Genomic DNA, 18655 nt, shown 5'->3' with positions numbered 1-18655 from the left:
TATTAAAGAAGTGATAGCATCACATTTGGAAAGTGGTGAAATCATCGGACAAAGTCAGCATGGATTTACCAAAGGCAAATCATGTCTGACGAATCTTATAGAATTTTTCGAGGATGTAACTAGTAGAGTGGATAAGGGAGAACCAGTCGATGTGTTATATCTGGACTTTCAGAAGGCCTTCGACAAGGTCCCACATAGGAGATTGGTGCACAAACTTAAAGCACACGGTATTGAGGGTTCAGTGTTGAGGTGGATAGAAAATTGGTTGGCGGACAGGAAGCAAAGAGTAGGAATAAACAGGTCCTTTTCGGAATGGCAGGCAGTGACTAGTGGGGTACCGCAAGGCTCAGTGCTGGGACCCCAGTTATTTAGTGTTTATTAATGATTTGGACGAGGGAATTGAATGCAACATCTCTAAGTTTGCGGATGACACGAAGCTGGGTGGCAGTGTTAGCGGCGAGGAGGATGCTAGGAGGCTGCAGAGTGACTTGGATAGATTAGGCGAGTGGGCAAATGCATGGCAGATGCAATATAATGTGGATAAATGTGAGGTTATCCACTTTGGCGGCAAGAACAGGAAAGCAGAGTATTACCTGAATGGTGAACGATTGGGAGAAGGGGAGATGCAACGTGACCTGGGTGTCATGGTGCACCAGTCATTGAAAGCAAGCGTGCAGGTGCAACAGGCAGTGAAGAAAGCGAATGGTATGTTGGCATTCATAGCAAGAGGATTTGAGTTTAGGAGCAGGGAGGTTCTGCTGCAGTTGTACAGGGCCTTGGTGAGACTGCACCTGGAGTATTGTGTGCAGTTTTGGTCTCCTAACCTGAGGAAAGACGTTCTTGCCTTAGAGGGAGTACAGAGAAGGTTCACCAGATTGATCCCTGGGATGGCGGGACTTTCATATGGGGAAAGACTGGATAGACTGGGCTTGTACTCGCTGGAATTTAGAAGACTGAGGGGGGATCTTATAGAAACATATAAATTCTTAAGGGGTTGGAGAGGCTAGATGCGGGAAGATTGTTCTCGATGTTGGGGGAGTCCAGAACCAGGGGTCACAGCTTAAGGATAAGGGGGAAGTCTTTTAGGACCGAGATGAGAAAACATTTCTTCACACAGAGAGTGGTGAGTCTGTGGAATTCTCTGCCACAGAAGGTAGTTGAGGCCAGTTCATTGGCTATATTTAAGAGGGAGTTAGATGTGGCCCTTTTTGCTAAAGGGATCAGGGGCTATGGAGAGAAGGCAGGTACAGGATACTGAGCTGGATGATCAGCCATGATCATATTGAATGGCGGTGCAGGCTCGAAGGGCCGAATGGCCTACTCCTGCACCTATTTTCTATGTTTCTATGTTTCTAATCTGCCTTCTTATTCTGACCACCAAAGTGGATAACCTCATAAACACTGCTAACTCCTCACAAAACCCTTCTCCCAATAACTTGCATCCACCCTTTGAAGTATAATTCACCACTTAAGCTTCTCCAGCCTTCCCCTATGCTCTATCTATTGCACTTGAGTTTGACTTTCCCCAAAATAACCCACATGATAGTATGTTACACGCTTTAGCAGGTCTTGAACCAAGGTTGCTAGGCTATGCTTGCATTTAAATGTGATAAAGGGCAGGAAAAGATGTATCAATGTCAATGTGTAAAGTTCACTTCATGAACCCAAGCAACCATAGTGGTTTACTTCAGTTTAGTTCTTTTTAGTTCAGAGATACGGCGCGGAAACAAGTCCTTTGACTGACCGAGTCCAAAACTGCCCAGCAATCCCCCCCCGCACATTAACACCACCCTACACACACACACTAGGGACAATTTACAATTTCACCGAAGCCTATTATCCTACAAACCTGTACGCCTTTGGAGTGTGGAAGGAAACCAAAGATCTCGGAGGAAACCCACGCAGGTCTCAGGGAGAACGTACAAACTCCGTACGGACAAACACACGTAGTCAGGATGGAACCCGGGTCTCTGGCGCTGTGAGGCAGCAGCCATTGTGCTGCCCCGATTATCCGATATTATCCGTGGGGGGGGGGGGGGGGGGGGGGGGGAGGTGGAGGAGAAAGAAGAGAGACCATCGAGATTATAATGAATACTTTTGTTGCTTTGGCGGGGAATTTAACCGTACCGAATACATGTGACAATAATAAACCTTAACCTAAAGGGTAGCACGGTGGCGCAGCGGTAGAGCTACTGCCTTACAATGCCGGAGACCCGTGTTCCATCCTGACTATGGGTGCTGTCTGTGCGGAGTTTGTACGTTCTCCCCGTGACCTGCGTGGGTTTTCTCCGAGATCTTCGGTTTCCTCCCGCACTCCACAGACGTGCGGGTTTGTAGGTTAATTGGCTCGGGTAAAATTGTAAATTGTCATTAGGGAGTGAAGGGTCATAAGGTCATAAGTGATAGGAGTAAAATTAGGCCAATCGGCCCATCTAGTCCAATCCGCCATTCATCATCTCTCTCCTGACCCCATTCTCCTGCCTTTTCCCCATCACCCCTGACTCCTGTACGAATCAAGAATCTATCTATCTCTGCCTTAACAATATTAATTGACTGCCTCTACATCCTTCTGTGGCAAAGAATTCCACAGGTTCACCACCCTCTGACTAAAGAAATTCCTCTTCGTCTCCATTCTAAAGGACAATAGACAATAGGTGCAGGAGGAGGCCATTCGGCCCTTCGAGCCAGCACCACCATTTAATGTGATCATGGCTGATCATTCACAATCAGTAGCCCGTTCCTGCCTTCTCCCCATACCCCCTGACTCCGCTATCTTTAAGAGCTCTATCTAGCTCTCTCTTGAAAGCACCCAGAGAATTGGCCTCCACTGCCTTCTGAGGCAGAGAATTCCACAGATTCACAACTCTCTGAGTGAAAAAGTTTTTCCTCATCTCCGTTCTAAATGGCCTACCCCTTATTCTTAAACTGTGGCCCCTGGTTCTGGACTCCGCCAACATTGGGGAAATGTTTCCTGCCTCGAATGTGTCCAACCCCTTAATAATCTTATATGTTTCGATAAGGAACGTCCTTTAATTCTGGGGCCATGTCCTCCAGTCCCACTCGTGGAAACATCCGCTCCACATCCACTCTGTCCAAGTCTTTCACTCGGATACACTGCCTTTAACGGGGTAGTGTTAATGCGCGGGGATCGCTGGTCGGCGCGGACTCGGTGGGCCGGTGAGCCTGTTTCCGCGCTGCATCTCCTAACGAAACTAAACTAAATTAAACCTAAAACCTCATCCTGACTTGAACGACTGGATGGAATTGTGTGTACAAACCTTGCCTTCGACAGTGCAATGGCCTATGAGAGTGGGTGGGACTCGACATAGTAACCTTGGCTCTTTTAAGAAAAACAAACTTTCTGGAATTAGTCATGGATCCAAATCCAGATGGAAAATCCAACGCCTTAGCAGCTCCACCTATAAGAAGACTGCTGACACAGGAATTTTGGCAGCTGGCGAACAGATTGCAGGGAGTATTTTGAGCCGCTATCCCCTTAAGAGTATTTTGCAGAACATCATGCAACATTCCTTCGACAATTTCCGCAAAAAACAACGAACAAAAAGAAAACGTTCGCAGAAGCAGTAATTGGTCACTGTGCCCTCGAACTTGCCCCATCAATTCTGGAGTTTAGTTTATTGTCACGTGCACCGAGCCACAGTGAAAGGCTTTTGTTGCGTGCTAAACGGTCAGCGGAAAGACAATGCATGTTTACTTGGGTGCGTGGAACAAGCTGCCAGAGGAGGTAGTTGAGGCAGGTACTTTTAACAGCATTTAAAAGACACTTGGACCGGTACATGGATAGGAAAAGTTGAGAGGGCAATGAGCCAGGGGCCACAGTCCAAGAATAAAGGGGAGGCCATTTAAAACTGAGTTGAGAAAAAACTTTTTCACCCAGAGAGTTGTGAATTTGTGGAATTCTCTGCCACAGAAGGCAGTGGAGGCCAATTCTCTGAATGCATTCAAGAGAGAGCTAGATAAAGCTCTTAAGGATAGCGGAGTCATGGGGTATGGGGAGAAGGCAGGAACGGGGTACTGATTGAGAATGATCAGCCATGATCACAATGAATGGCGGTGCTGGCTCGAAGGGCCAAATGGCCTCCTCCTCCACCTATTTTATATCTTTCTGTGAGCCAAATGTGGGCAGGTGGGTCTAGCGGAGAGGGGAAATTGCTGGAGTAACTCCAGGGGTCAGGCAGCATCTCTGGATAGAAGGAATGGGATACACTGCGGTTGGATGGTTAGCTAAAATTGGAGAATTCAATGTTCGTACAATTGAGCTGTAAGCTGCCCAACTGAGGTGCTGTTCCTCCAGTTTGCATATGGCCTCATTTTGGCAATGGAGGAGGCCCAGGACAGAGAGGCCTACACGGGAACGGGAAGGGGAAGTCAAAATGATTTGCAATCAGGAGATCCAGTCGGCTAATTCAGATCTGCCGTCAAGTAAGGGGAGGTTGAACGATAAGGAAAAATGGACAAAATCGCAGAATTCCATTTATACCAATAATAATAATAATAATAATAATTTTTATTTGTCATATGTAGGTTGGCACAGGGTCAACAGTACAATGAAATGTATTTGACAAGACAACGGGTCACCTCAGCAGTAATATTCCAAGGAAAAAATAAGATTTTTTTTAAATGACATTAACAAGTAAGGTAAAAAGACAATATTAAAAATAGGTAAAAAGACAATATTAAAAATAATCAACATATATGATTTGAAATGTGTTTATGAGTTGAGAAGCCTGATGGCCTGATGGTAGAAACTGTTCTTAAGTCTGGTGGTACGCGCATGCATACTCCTGTATCGTCTGCCTGACGGTAACAAGGAGAACAGCCTGCATGCTGGGTGGCTGTGGTCCTTGACGATGCTGCGTGCCTTCCGCAGGCACCGCCGGTAGAAAATGTCCTGAATGGCATCATATTATAATGTATCATTCTTGCTATTGAGGGCGTGCAGCGTAGGTTTACTAGTTTAATTCCCGGGATGGCGGGACTGTCATATGTTGAAAGACTGGAGCGACTAGGCTTGTATACACTGGAATTTAGAAGGATGAGAGGAGATCTTATCGAAACGTATAAGATTATTAAGGGGTTGGACACGTTAGAGGCAGGAAACATGTTCCCAATGTTGGGGGGAGTCCAGAACAAGGGGCCACAGTTTAAGAATAAGGGGTAGGCCATTTAGAACGGAGATGAGGAAAAACTTTTTCAGTCAGAGAGTTGCGAATCTGTGGAATTCTCTGCCTCAGAAGGCAGTGGAGGCCAATTCTCTGAATGCATTCAAGAGAGAGCTAGATAGAGCTCTTATGGATAGCGGAGTCAAGGGGGTATGGGGAGAAGGCAGGAACGGGGTACTGATTGAGAATGATCAGCCATGATCACATTGAATGGCGGTGCTGGCTCGAAGGGCCGAATGGCCTCCTCCTGCACCTATTGTCTATTGTCTATTGTCTATATCTATTAATAAACTATCACGTGAGAGATAAAGTCTTTAATTACCTGGTATTCTTCATAAGTGGTGATATAATGCGTGTACACGTTACAGAGGCCAGCAACCACTACATCAATGTCTTTCAAAGATCCACTGGATTCAAGTTCCTGGGATGGACAAAGATAAGGATTTGAAATAAAAGAGTTATTAATGCAATCTTTTCACATCCAAATACGGATATGAAAATCTACTAATAATCAGTGCTGTTGCAGGCAATATCAATGATAGGTAACATTATCAGATACTATGATAGGTAATATTATCAGATAATATTAGTTTTAGTTTAGTTTAGAGGTACAGCGCGAAAACAGGATCTTTGGCCCACCGAGTCTTCGCCGACCAGCGATCCCCGCACGCTAACACTATCCTACACACACTAGGGACGATTTACAATTATACCAAGCCCAAGGGCGGCACGGTGGCGCAGCGGTAGAGTTGCTGCCTTACAGTGAATGCAGCGCCGGAGACCCGGGTTCGATCCTGACTACGGGCGCCGTCTGTACGGAGTTTGTACGTTCTCCCCGTGACCTGCGTGGGTTTTTTCCGAGATCTTCGGTTTCCTCCCACACTCCAAAGACGTACAGGTATGTAGGTTAATTGGCTGGGCAAATGTAAAAATTGTCCCTAGTGGGTAGGATAGTGTTAATGTGCGGGGATCGCTGGGCGGCGCGGACCCGGTGGGCCGAAGGGCCTGTTTCCGCGCTGTATCTCTAAATCTAAAAATCTAAAAAAAAAATTAAAATTAGTTCAGTTTTAGTTTATTGTCATGTGTACCGAGTTACAGTGAAAAGCTTTTGCACGTCTTTGGAGTATGGGAGGAAAACTTGAGCTCCCAGAGAAAACCCACAAACAGACAAGCTCCCGTAGTCAGGATCAAATCCGAGTGTCAGGCACTGTAAGGCAGTAACTCTGCCGCTGAAGTGTAGTACGCAAAGGAGCAGAAGGTCCGCCATTTTAGTAAGCAAAAACCACCGTTCGCTATGCCTCTCACAGTGTAATATATAATAATATATTCCTTTATTCGTCCCACACTGGGGAAATTTACAATCAATGTTTTGGGGGAACAGTATGTGTGATGATACCATAAAAATGCAGAATATATCTCATCTATCAATTCACAGATTTTTGTTATTTTTCGTTTTAAAATGTTTCTGCAAGTTTTGCCTACTAAAATGGCGCCATGACGTACCACGGTTTTTAGGGTCGAGTGGTCTATCTTGCTCCTCTAGTATCTTTGGTAAAAACCACAGTGGGGGAGCTCTGAGATGGAGACCATGGTGGAGCTCCGAGATGGAGACCATGGTGGAGCTCCGAGGTGGGGACCATGGTGGAGCTCCGAGATGGAGACCATGGTGGAGCTCCGAGGTGGGGACCATGGTGGAGCTCCGAGGTGGAGACCATAGGGGAGCGTCCACAAGAACAGCTGACTGGTTTGGGGAAATGTATGCGGTCGACGGCAGAAATACACTGTAACCGAGACCTACAGAGACGCACAACTCGGATATAACGAATTGGGCAAAAAGAATAGCTTGCGTGTGTGCGAGTTTACCTAAGTCACCTATTACGTAAGTCGGGGAGTGGCTGCCATTTAAATCACAATGCTAGTTGTCAGATCTCCCTCTGCTAAAGTTGTTTAGCAAGCTGGTCTTTCACCGTCCGGCGCGGCCTGTTCCAGGCCGCGGGATTTTCTCTGCCCGGCGGGGGCTTCAATGTTGGGATCCACGACCGCCCCGACGTGGCAACTTCAACAGCATGACCGCGGGAGAAGACGGCAGGGGAAGAGAAAAGACATTGTGGCCTTCCATCACAGTGAGAAGGTGACTGGAGGAGACTCACTGTGATGGACTTTTTTTTTTTTTTTGTGTTGGTTTGTGATTGTGTGTGTTATTGCTTATTTTTATTGCTCTTATTGTTTTGACTGTGGGTGACGGAATTTCGTCCAAAAGACTTGTTCTTTTGGATGACAATAAAGGCTATTCTGATTCTGATTCTGATTCTGGTGTATTTGTGACATTAAAACAGCGATTATAACTTTTAAAGTATCCCTGTGACTTCCAAGGTTACAAAAGGAGTTATACAAGCCTCTTACTTTCTCACAGTAATTGATATTTAGCGATGAGAACAGTTCGAAGGTTTTATGGTTTATTCAGCAGTCAGGATTTTAATAAGGTTGTTTCGGGTTGCAATAAAAATTAATTTATGGTGTATCAAAGAGCTATCTGGGCTGCAGTGAGCCGCGTTTCACAGTGTTTGCACTGGAGGTTTTTACAGAACTAATAAACCAGATTTCAGGGTACCAAGCCGGAATGGGGAGTTTAGAGTTTACTTTACACATTTCAGTGATTCAGCCCACTGAGTCCGCGCTGGCCAGCGATCACCCCGTACATTAACACTATCCTACACAATCTGGACAGGTTCTTCGCAGCTGTTATCAGGCAACTGAACCATGCTACCACAACCAGAGAGCAGTGCTGAACTACAATCTACCTCTCTGGTGACCCTCGGACTATCCTTGATCAGACTTTGCTGGCTTTAGACAATAGACAATAGGTGCAGGAGTAGGCCATTCGGCCCTTCGAGCCAGCACTGCCATTCAATGTGATCATGGCTGATCATTCTCAATCAGTACCCCGTTCCTGCCTTCTCCCCATACCCCCTGACTTCGCTATCCTTAAGAGCTCTATCTAGCTCTCTCTCGAATGCAGAGAATTCCACAGATTCACAACTCTCTGACTGAAAAAGTTTTTCCTCATCTCCGTTCTAAATGGCCTACCCCTTACTCTTAAACTGTGGCCCCTTGTTCTGGACTCCCCCAACATTGGGAATATGTTTCCTGCTTCTAACGTGTCCAACCCCTTAATAATCTTATATGTTTCGATAAGAAACATCTTTCAATTCTGGGGCCATATCCTCCAGTCCCATTAGTGGAAACATCCGCTCCACATCCACGCTGTCCAAGCCTTTCACTTCGATACACTACCTTTAACAGGGTAGTGTTAATGCGCGGGGATCACTGGTCGGCGCGGACTCGGTGGGCCGGCGGGCCTGTTTACAAGCCTAGCCGCTCCAGTCTTTCAACATAGGACAGTCCCATCATTCTGGGAATTAACCTAGTAAACCTATGCTGCACGCCTTTACCTTGTGCTAAACGTTATTCCCTTATCATGCATCTATACACTGTAAATGGATCGATGGTAATCGTGTATTGTCTTTCCGCTGACTGGTTAGCACGCAACAAAAAAGCTTTTCACTGTACCTCAGTACACGTGACAATAAACGAAATGAACTAAACTGACTAAACTATTTTCACGAGTACTGAGGTACAGTGAAGAGCTTTTTTTTGTGCATGCTCTCCAGTCAGATTAGATAATACTACACATGAATGCAATCAAGTCAAACTCAGCCACAATAGGTAGAGCAAAGGGGAAGATACGGAATGCAGAATGTAATTCTCAGCATTGTAGCGCATCGGTTCCATAGACAAAGTCCGATGTCCTCAATGAGGGATGACTTGAATCGAATATTACATTAGCATAGAGTCATAGAATCATGGAGTGACGCAGTGTGGAAACAGGCCCTTCGGCCCAACTTGCCCACACTGACCAAGCTTATGGAAGGACCATTCAGAAGCCCGATAGCAGAGGCTGTTCCTGATTCTGGTGGTGCCTGTTTTGACAATATTAAAGACATGTATTGTCTTTCTGCTGGCTGGCTAGCACGCAACAAAAGCTTTTCACTGTCCCTCGGTACACGTGACAATAAACTAAACTGAAACTGAAACTGGTTTGGACCCGGGTCTCTGGCGCTGTGAGGCAGCAGTTCTACCAGCCTGTTCTTTAATCATCTGCTTCACCATCTCCACTACCCACCCACCCTCGACACATGCAACAATCGCAGTTGCTCGACTAATCACTGCAGATGTGGGGAAATCACGGAAGAAGAGCCTATTCCATCGAACAGAGTATCAAAGGGCGGATTACTGGGTTTAGTATGGTTTTAGTTTAGAGACACAGTGCAAAATAAGGCCCTTCGGCCCATCGATTCCCCGCCGGGCTGCGATCTCCGCACACTTACACTATCCTACACACACTAGGGACAATTTATAATTGCACCAAGCCAATTAGCCTACATACCTATAAGTCTCTGGAGTGTGGGAGGAAAACGGAGCACCCGGAGAAAACCCACGCAGGCCACGGGGAGAACGTACAAACTCCGTACAGACAGCACCCGTAGTTGGGATCGAACCCGGGTCTCTGGCGCTGTAAGGCAGCAACTCTACCGCTGCGCCACCCGTGCCACCCTTCACAGTGGGGTTGTGACTCAGTCGACGAGCCAAAGTAATACCCGCAGTGTAGTTTGAGCATTGTGCATGTCTTGAACAACTCCTGGAGTCATAGAGTCTCACAGCGTGGGAACAGGCCATTCGGCCCAACTTGCCCATTCCAACCAACACGCCCCATCTACTCTAGTCCCACCTGCCTGCGATTGGCCCACATCTCTCTAAACCTGTCCTATCATGTACCTGCACAAATATTTTTTAAACATTATTATAGTTAGCTGTCTCAACTACTTCCTCTGGCAGTCCCTTCCATTTACCCACCACACTTTGTGTGAAAAAAGGTTGCTTCTCAAGTTTCCATTAAAACTTTCTCCCTCGAATCCCCTACTCTGGGTAAAAGACACTGTGCATCTTCCCGATCTATTCCCCCTCATGATCTTAGACACCTCTATAAGATCACCCCTCATCCTCCTGCGCCCCAAGGAATAGAGCCCCAGCCTACTCAACCTCTCCCTATAGCTCAGACCCTCGAGTCCTGGCAACATCCTCGTAAATCCTCTCTGCGCCCTTTCCAGCTCGACAACATCCTCAGGCTGAGATGGGCGAATTCGGTACTGCCCATTAATCAGCCTGAATGCCCTTTTAAATAAAGTTAATCCACCAGGAAAACAGGGAGCTCATTCAAGCATCTAGCTCCGCACAGCACATCTGAAGTATCTCACGTGAATTCGGCACAAATTATCAACTTACACGCTTCACCGTTTCTCTCAATCTCCTTCCAGACATAGTCCTAGGTGGGGAAAAGGTCAGAACGAAAAATTAGAGAGTTTAATAACTTGTTTCCCTAACCAGTCTGAAGCAGGGTCTCGACCCGAAATGTCACCCATTCCTTCTCTCCGGAGATGCTGCCTGACCCGCTGAGTTACTCCAGCTTTGTGCGTCTATCATACATTTTATCTCTGTTTGCTTTGTTGTTACCTTCTCCCAGCTAACGATGATCTATTCTACGTTTTCCTTGATCTCCATTCCCTTTGTCCTATTTCACACCTTACACCTCCTTATCTATGGATCTCCCTTCCACCCCTCCCCCCCCCCCCCCCGACATCAGTCTGAAGAAGGGTCTCGACCCGAAATGTCACCCATTCCTTCTCTCCAGAGATGCTGCTTGTCCTGCTGAGTTACTCCAGCATTTTGTGTCTATCTTCCCTCTAAATATTTCCTATCCAAATCGAAACCTGTCCAAGTGTCGTCTAAAAGTTGGTGTAGGGTACGGTGGCGCAGCGGTAGAGTTGCCACCTTACAGGTAGCGAGGAGAAATACTCATTGAAGACTTTGCCCGTCTCCTGCGGCTTCTCTACAGAGATGTCCAACTTTGGTTCCTGAGGGGCCCTATTCTCTCTCCAGTTTGGTTTAGTTTAGAGATACAGAACGGAAACAGGCCCTTCGGCCAACCGGGTCCGTGCTGACCGGCGATCCCCGTACAGTACCGCTAATCAACACACACCGGGGACAAATGACAAATTTTTACCGAAGCCAATTTAACCTACAAACCTGAACATCCTTGGAGTGTGGGAGGAAATCGGAGCATCCGGAGAAAACCCACGCGGGTCACGGGGAGAACGTACAAACTCCGCACAGACAGCACCTGTGCTACGGATGGAACCCGGGTCTCTGTCGTTGTAAAGCGGCCACTCTACCGCTGCGCCAGCATGCCGCCCCCTCTCGTTACCCTCTTTCCCTTATTGAACTTATAAAACATCATTGGATTCTCAAACTCGCTGAGCCTTTCCACATTTCACACATTTCTACAGCCTCAGAATGAAAGGACTTTCTTATAGGAAGGGGATGAGGAGGAATTTCTTTAGTCAGAGGGTGGTGAATCTGTGGAATTCTTTGCCACAGGAGGCTGTGGAGAGGCAAAGTCAGTGGATATATTTGAGGCAGAGATAGATTCTTGATTCGTACAGGTGTCAGAGGTTATGGGGGAATGGCAGGAGAAAGGGGTTAGGAGGGAGAGAGATAGATCAGCCATGATGGAATGGCGGGGAAGACGCGATGGGCCGAATGGCCTAATTCTGCTCCTATCACTTATGACCTTATGATTTTGGGTTTAAACATTAAATGGGTTACAGGCATGAGGGCAAAGTTTGGGAATTAAAAAAAATCTATTATCGGACTGCAGCGGAAACGATGACATCCAACAGTTCTGGGGAAAACTCACGTGAACTCTCCAGGAACAGCGACAATCGCCATCGTCCCAATGGTGAGAATCTGCACGTCCACAATGTCCGGGTGCCAAGGGACTGGTTTAGTCATCTGGAAGGAAAAGACACACCACTCAAAACACTACCGATTGGTTTAGTTTAGAAATGCAGCGCTGAAGTAGACCCTTTGACCCACCGGCCCGCACGCTAGCACTGTCCTGCACACACTGGGGCAAATTTACAATTACACCAAAGCCAATTAGTGTCTACAAACCTGAACGTCTTTGGAGTTGTGGGACGAAGCCTGGAGCGCCCGGAGAAAACCCGCGCGGGCCACGGGGAGAACGTGCAAACTCCGTATAGACAGCACCCGTAGTCAGGATGAAACCCGGGTCTCTGGCGCCGTAAGGCGGCAACTCTACCGCTGTGCCACCGTGCCGCCTCTGATGTTAAAAGATTTGCTGCCATGGTAACTCTACAGCTCATCAGGCAGGCAGATCAAGCAAAGAGATGGACTGGCTGGATTGTGGATCATAAGGTCATAAGACAATAGACAATAGGTGCAGGAATAGGCCATTCGGCCCTTCGAGCCAGCACCGCCATTCAATGTGATCATGGCTGATCATTCTCAATCAGTACCCCGTTCCTGCCTTCTCCCCATACCCCCTGACTCTGCTATCCTTAAGGGCTCTATCTAGCTCTATAAGACACAGGAGCAGAATTAGGCCATTCAGCCCATCGAGGATGTTGCCAAGCCTCAAACTCATGACGTATAGGGAGAGGTTGAGCAGCTCAGAAGTTTATTCTTTGGGGACACAGAAGGTTGAGGGGTCATTTTATAAGGGCGTACAAGATCATGAGAGTAATAGACAGGGGACATGCACACTCTCTTTTACCCAGAGTAGGGGAATCGAGAAACATAGGTTCAAGGTGAAGGGGGGGGGGGGAAATATTGAAGAGAATCCGGAGGAGCAACATTTTTTACACAAGGGGTGGCTGGTACATGAAACGTTCTACTGGAGAAGGTAGGTGAAGCAGGTATATCACAGCATCTAGGGTCAACTTCATTTTATACCAAGCCAATTAACCTACAAACCTGTGTTGTACTTCGTGGTCCGGTATCTGTTATACCGTTGTTATGACTCTGGAAAGACCACAAGTACACATATTTAGGGGTTTGAAGGCTGAGCATAAATCCAGGCTCAGTTTATTTCACAACCACCTGGAACCAGAGTGCCCGCCAATATTACATCATTCTCATATATACACATGTTCTTAATAGACTCAAGAACAGTTTCTACCCCAGTGTCATACGTGAGCTGAACACCGCCAGACACTCACATAAAACTGAAGGGAAGGAACGGAACTGATCGGAACACTGTCAGTTACTTGTCAGAAAACTGAAGCCTCAATTTAATACAAGTTTACATTCTACTGCACTTATATTGTTAACATTTTCTAAACTTATTACATGTTACAACCGACCGCACCTTATATTTAATTACATTATTTTTTTTTTTTTTTTTTTTTTTTATTTTCTTTTTTTTTATTTTTTATTTTTTTATTTCATTTTTTTTTTTTTTTTTTAAACGGCACTTGCAATATGTTAGCTCTCATTGCTGTGCAATAACTTGCTGTCTTGATTGCACTGTACACTGCCTCGACCGTATTGTCATTGTTTTGTCTATATTGTATTAGAGGTCAGTTTGTTTAATTCAGTAGATTAGGTTTAGTTTGTTATGGATAAAGGTTTATCCTTTGTACTGTCTGCTGTGTGTGATTGCATCATCTGGACTGCTTTAATTTCGCTGTACTTTGTGTAGTGACAATAAAGGTTTTTTACAATTTTACAATTTTACAATTTACAATTTACAATTTACAATTTACAATTTTACAATTTACAATTACAATGTTGCTACGCGGGCAAACAAAATAGTCCTTGCAATATCACAACAACCTGTACGCCTTTGGAGTGCGGGAGGAAACCGAAGATCTCGGGGAAAACCCACGCAGGTCACGGGGAGAACGTACAAACAGTGTATAGACAAGCGCACATCGCCTCCGGCGCTGTAAGGCAGAAATTCTACCGCTGCGCCACTGTGCCGCCATGTATACTAAGTTCTAGAAGAAGTTGTGTACTATCATCTGACTCTTGGGTGTGTTTGCAGCCAAGACCTTTGCATGCCTGTGAACCTGGTGGGAGTAAGACTGCTCGCAAAGGAGACACGAAGAAAATCTGAACATATAGACAATAGACAATAGACAATAGGTGCAGGAGGAGGCCATTTGGCCCTTCGAGCCAGCACCGCCATTCAATGTGATCATGGCTGATCATTCTCAATCAGTACCCCGTTCCTGCCTTCTCCCCATACCCCCTGACTCCACTATCCTTAAGAGCTTGGGCAGATTACACCCCAGTGGTATGAACATTGACCTCTAACTTCATGTAACCCTTGCCTTCCCTCTCTCTCTCCATCCCCTCCCCCTTCCCAGTTCTCCGACCAGTCTTACTGCCTCCAACTGCATTTTATCTTACTGCTTGCTTTGTTGTTCCCTCTCCCATCTAACAATGATCTATTCTACATTTCCCTTGATCTCCATTCCCTTTGTCCTGTTTTCACACCTTACACTTCCTTATCTGCGTGTCTCCCTCTCCCCTGACTCTCGGTCTGAAGAAGGGTCTCGACCCGAAACGTCGCCCATTCCTCCCCTCCAGAGATGCTGCCTGTCCCGCCGAGTTACTCCAGTATTTTGTGTCTTATCTTCGGTGTAAAACAGCATCTCAAACACCTCAAAATACACTAGACACAACAAGCCGGAGGAACTCAGCGGATCGGGCAGCATCTCTGCAGAAAAGGAATGGGTGACGTTTTGGGTCGAGGCCCTTCCTCAGGGTGAGAGTCAGGGGAGAGGGATACGAGATATATGGATGGTGGTGTAGAGAGATAATAGACAAATGAATGAATGACATGGGAAAAAAAGCAACGATGATTAAGGACACAGGCCATTGTAAGTTGTGGTCTAGGCGGAAACGACTTACAGACAATGAAACTCAACAAGACGACTTTGAAGCTGGTAAGACGGTGGGGGAGGGGCGGAGAGAGGGGGGAATGCAAGGGATACTTGAAGTTAGAGAAATTAATATTCATACGGCTGGGTTGTAAGCTGCCCAAGTGAAAAATGAGTTGCTGATCCTCCAATTTGCTATCGACACAAAATACACAGGGTTGTGGTCATGTGTAGGAAGGAACTGCAGATGGTACTTTACACCAAAGATAGACTCAAAATGCTGGAGTAACTCAGGAGATGGAGCTCAGGGAGAGGGCCAGTCTACGCCTGGAACAGGGTTTGCTCGACCTGACTGCTCGAGAGGGTACTGCCCATTCGGCACGGTGGCGCAGCGGTAGAGTTGCTGCCTTACAGCGAATGCAGCGCCGGAGACTCAGGTTCGATCCTGACTACGGGCGCCGTCTGTACGGAGTTTGTACGTTCTCCCCGTGACCTGCGTGGGTTTTCCCCGAGATCTTCGGTTTCCTCCCACACTCCAAAGACGTACAGGTATTTAGGTTAATTGACTGGGTAAATGTAAAAATTGTCCCTAGTGTGTGTAGGATAGTGTTAGTGCGTGAGGATCGCTGGGCGGCGCGGACTCGGTGGGCCGAAGGGCCTGTTTCCGCACTGTATCTCTAAATCTAAATCTAAATCATTCCTTCTCTCCAGAGACGCTGCCTGTCCCTCTGAGTCACCCCAGGCTTTTCGTGTGTATTCTACGTTGTGGTGAAACTGTGTTAACTTCAGAGATCAAAACTGGCACTTACTTCGCCTGTGTTGAGAAGTATTGGTTTGGGGAGATGGCAATCTTGCGTTTCATTCGAGGGTTTTCCCAGTAACATGTCCCGGATGGAATCCCAAAATGGATCCCCCTCGACCATTCCTGCAGGAATAACATCACAGTGCGTCACACAACATTTAAGTTTAGAGATACAGAACGGAGGCAGGCCCTTCGGCCCACTGAGTCCGTGCCGACCAGCCACCCCAGCACGTGAACACTATCCGACACACACTAGGGACAATTTACATTTGCTACACCAAGCCAATTAACCTACAAGCCTGTACGTCTTCGGAGTGTGGGAGGAAACCGGAGGTCTCGGGGAGAATGTACAAACTCCGTACAGACAGCGCCCATAGTCAGGATCGAACCCGGGACTCTGGCGCTGCAAGCGCTGTAAGGCGGCAACTCTACCGCTGCGCCACCGCGCCGCCCGGTGGGTTGTTGATTCAGTTCAGTTTAGAGATGAGTTGAGTCAGTAGTTAGAAGGGTCTCGACCCAAAACATCACCTCTTCCTTTTCCCCAGAGACGCTGTCCGTGTGACACACTGAGTTACTGCAGCTTTTTGTGTCTATTTTGAGTTGAGTTGAGTCTAGTTTATTGTCACGTGTACCGAGGTACAGTGAAAAGCTTTCTTGTTGCGTGCTAACCAGTCAGCGGAGAGACAATACATGATTGCAACCGAGCCGTCCACAGTTTACAGATACAGGATCAAGGGGAAACCATGAATAGCCGTGAATAGTGCAAGATAAAGCCGGTGAAATCCGACCAAAGATAGTCGGAAGTTCTTCAATGGGATAGATAGTAGTGGGATAGAAAGGCCCGCTCTCTAGTAGTTGGTAGGATGGTTCAGTTGCCTGATAACAGCTGGGAAGAGACTGTCCCTGAATCTGGAGGTGTGCGTTTTCGCACTTCTATACCTCGTGCCCGATGGGAGAAGAGGGAGTGGCCAGGGTTTCGACTCGTCCTTGATGATGCTGCTGGCCTTGCCGAGGCAGAGCATGGCATTGTGGGCATTGTGGGCCACAGGGCACGTTCCACTGCTGCGACGTTCTAGATGCTACATTCTGGATAAGGTTGTGTGGTGCCATCAGACTCTCGGCGTTGTTTGTTGCCGAGACCCTACCGAGCCCACGCCGACCAGCGATCACACGTACACTAGTTCTATCCGAGACACTGGGGACAATTTACAGAAGCCAATTAACCTACAAGTTCATTGGAAGTCTTTGGGATGGGGAGGAAACCGGAGGACCCAAAAAGAAACCCCACACAGTCACGGGGAGAACGTACGAACTTTGTACAGAACCCGGGACTCTGGCGCTGTAAGGCAGCTGATCTAACCGTGCGCCACTGTGTCATCCCAACACACACTTTTAGTTTAATTTACAGAAACAGACTCTTTGGCCACGCCGACCATCGATCACCTGTTTACATAGTTCCCTGTTATTCCACTTTCCCCTCCACCCCAGGGGCAATTTAACAAGAGGCCAATTAAACTACAGACCCAGATGTCTTATGGGATGTGGGAGGAATCCGGAGCACCCGGAGGAAATGCACGCGGTCAACAGGGAGGACTTTCAAACTCCACACAGACAGCATCCCGAAGGCCAGGATCGAACCCGGGTCTCTTGCGCTGAGAGGCAGCAACTTTGCCATGTGCGTTACTGTGCCACCAATCTCCCAGATCGTTGTTTTTTTCGAAGATAGACCCAAAATGCTGGAGCAACTCAGCAGGTCAGGCAGCGTCTCCGGGAGAAAAGGAATAGGTGACGTTTCAGGTCGGGATCCTTCATCTGGAGGAGGGCCCCGACCCCAAACTTATCCCATTCCTTTTCTCAATAGATGCTGCCTGTCCCGCTGTGTTATAGACAATAGGTGAAGGAGGAGGCCATTCAGCCCTTCGAGCCAGCACCGCCATTCAATGTGATCATGGCTGATCATTCTCAATCAGTACCCCGTTCCTGCCTTCTCCCCATACCCCTGACTCCGCTATCCTTAAGAGTTCTATCCAGCTCTCTCTTGAATGCATTCAGAGAATTGGCCTCCACTGCCCTCTGAGGCAGAGAATTCCACAGATTCACAACTCTCTGACTGAAAATATTTTTCCTCGTCTCCGTTCTAAATGGCCTACCCCTTTATTCTTAAACTGTGGCCCCTTGTTCTGGACTCCCCCAACATTGGGAACATGTTTCCTGCCCTCTAACGTGTCCAACCCCTTAATAATTTTATGCATTTCGATAAGATCCCCTCTCATCCTTCTAAATTCCAGTGTATACAAGCCTAGTCGCTCCAGTCTTTCAACTCCAGCATTTTGCGTCTATCTTCGGTTTAAACCAGCATCTGAAATTCCTTCCTGCACGTTGGGTTTTTCTGTTTTGTTTTCAGAGGGACTGGTTTTTTTAATGGGTTTTTAAAATCTCTTACCTTGCATATTAGGCTTACCCTGTGTAAAATTAAAGGCTCCCACTCCATCAGTTGTCCCAGCGGCGAAGCTGTAGCCAAGGGCAGGTTTACAAGTGTGACCCTGTAAAGTTGAAAGCCCATGAATAGTGTTTATGGCTCAATAATCACAGACAGTGTTTGGCTGCACTGGCCCCTCTCATCGCTGGAGTTTAGATGGATGAGGGGGGCACCTCATTGAAACCGACCGAATAATGAAAGGCCTGGATAGAGTGGATGTGGAGAGGATGGTTCCACCAGTGGGAGAGTCCAGGACCAGAGGTCACAGCCTCAGAACTAAAAGACGTCCCTTTCGGACTCAGGAACAGCTTCATCCTCAGGGCCATAGCTGCTATGAACCGGTCCTGCTGAGCCGGATGGTCACATCGCACAGTGAACCGGCACT

General features: G+C 47.2%; 1 protein-coding gene across 3 annotated transcripts in view; it reads right to left on the bottom strand.

Moving 5' to 3' along the window:
• asah2 (N-acylsphingosine amidohydrolase 2) overlaps positions 1 to 18655 on the bottom strand; it is an 88792-nt gene that overhangs the window by 17313 nt on the left and 52824 nt on the right. For all 3 annotated transcript variants that reach the window (XM_078413178.1, XM_078413176.1, XM_078413177.1), the window contains exons 12-16: positions 18253 to 18334; positions 15799 to 15914; positions 11998 to 12092; positions 10527 to 10566; positions 5506 to 5604 (exon numbers count right to left, since the gene is read on the bottom strand). In XM_078413178.1, the coding sequence (XP_078269304.1) occupies positions 5506 to 5604; positions 10527 to 10566; positions 11998 to 12092; positions 15799 to 15914; positions 18253 to 18334 (432 nt within the window). The remainder of the gene's footprint in view (positions 1 to 5505; positions 5605 to 10526; positions 10567 to 11997; positions 12093 to 15798; positions 15915 to 18252; positions 18335 to 18655) is intronic.

This window comes from Rhinoraja longicauda, chromosome 16, assembly GCF_053455715.1.
Source record: "Rhinoraja longicauda isolate Sanriku21f chromosome 16, sRhiLon1.1, whole genome shotgun sequence".
NCBI lineage: Eukaryota > Metazoa > Chordata > Chondrichthyes > Rajiformes > Arhynchobatidae > Rhinoraja > Rhinoraja longicauda.
This window is presented reverse-complemented; position numbering and strand designations above follow the sequence as displayed.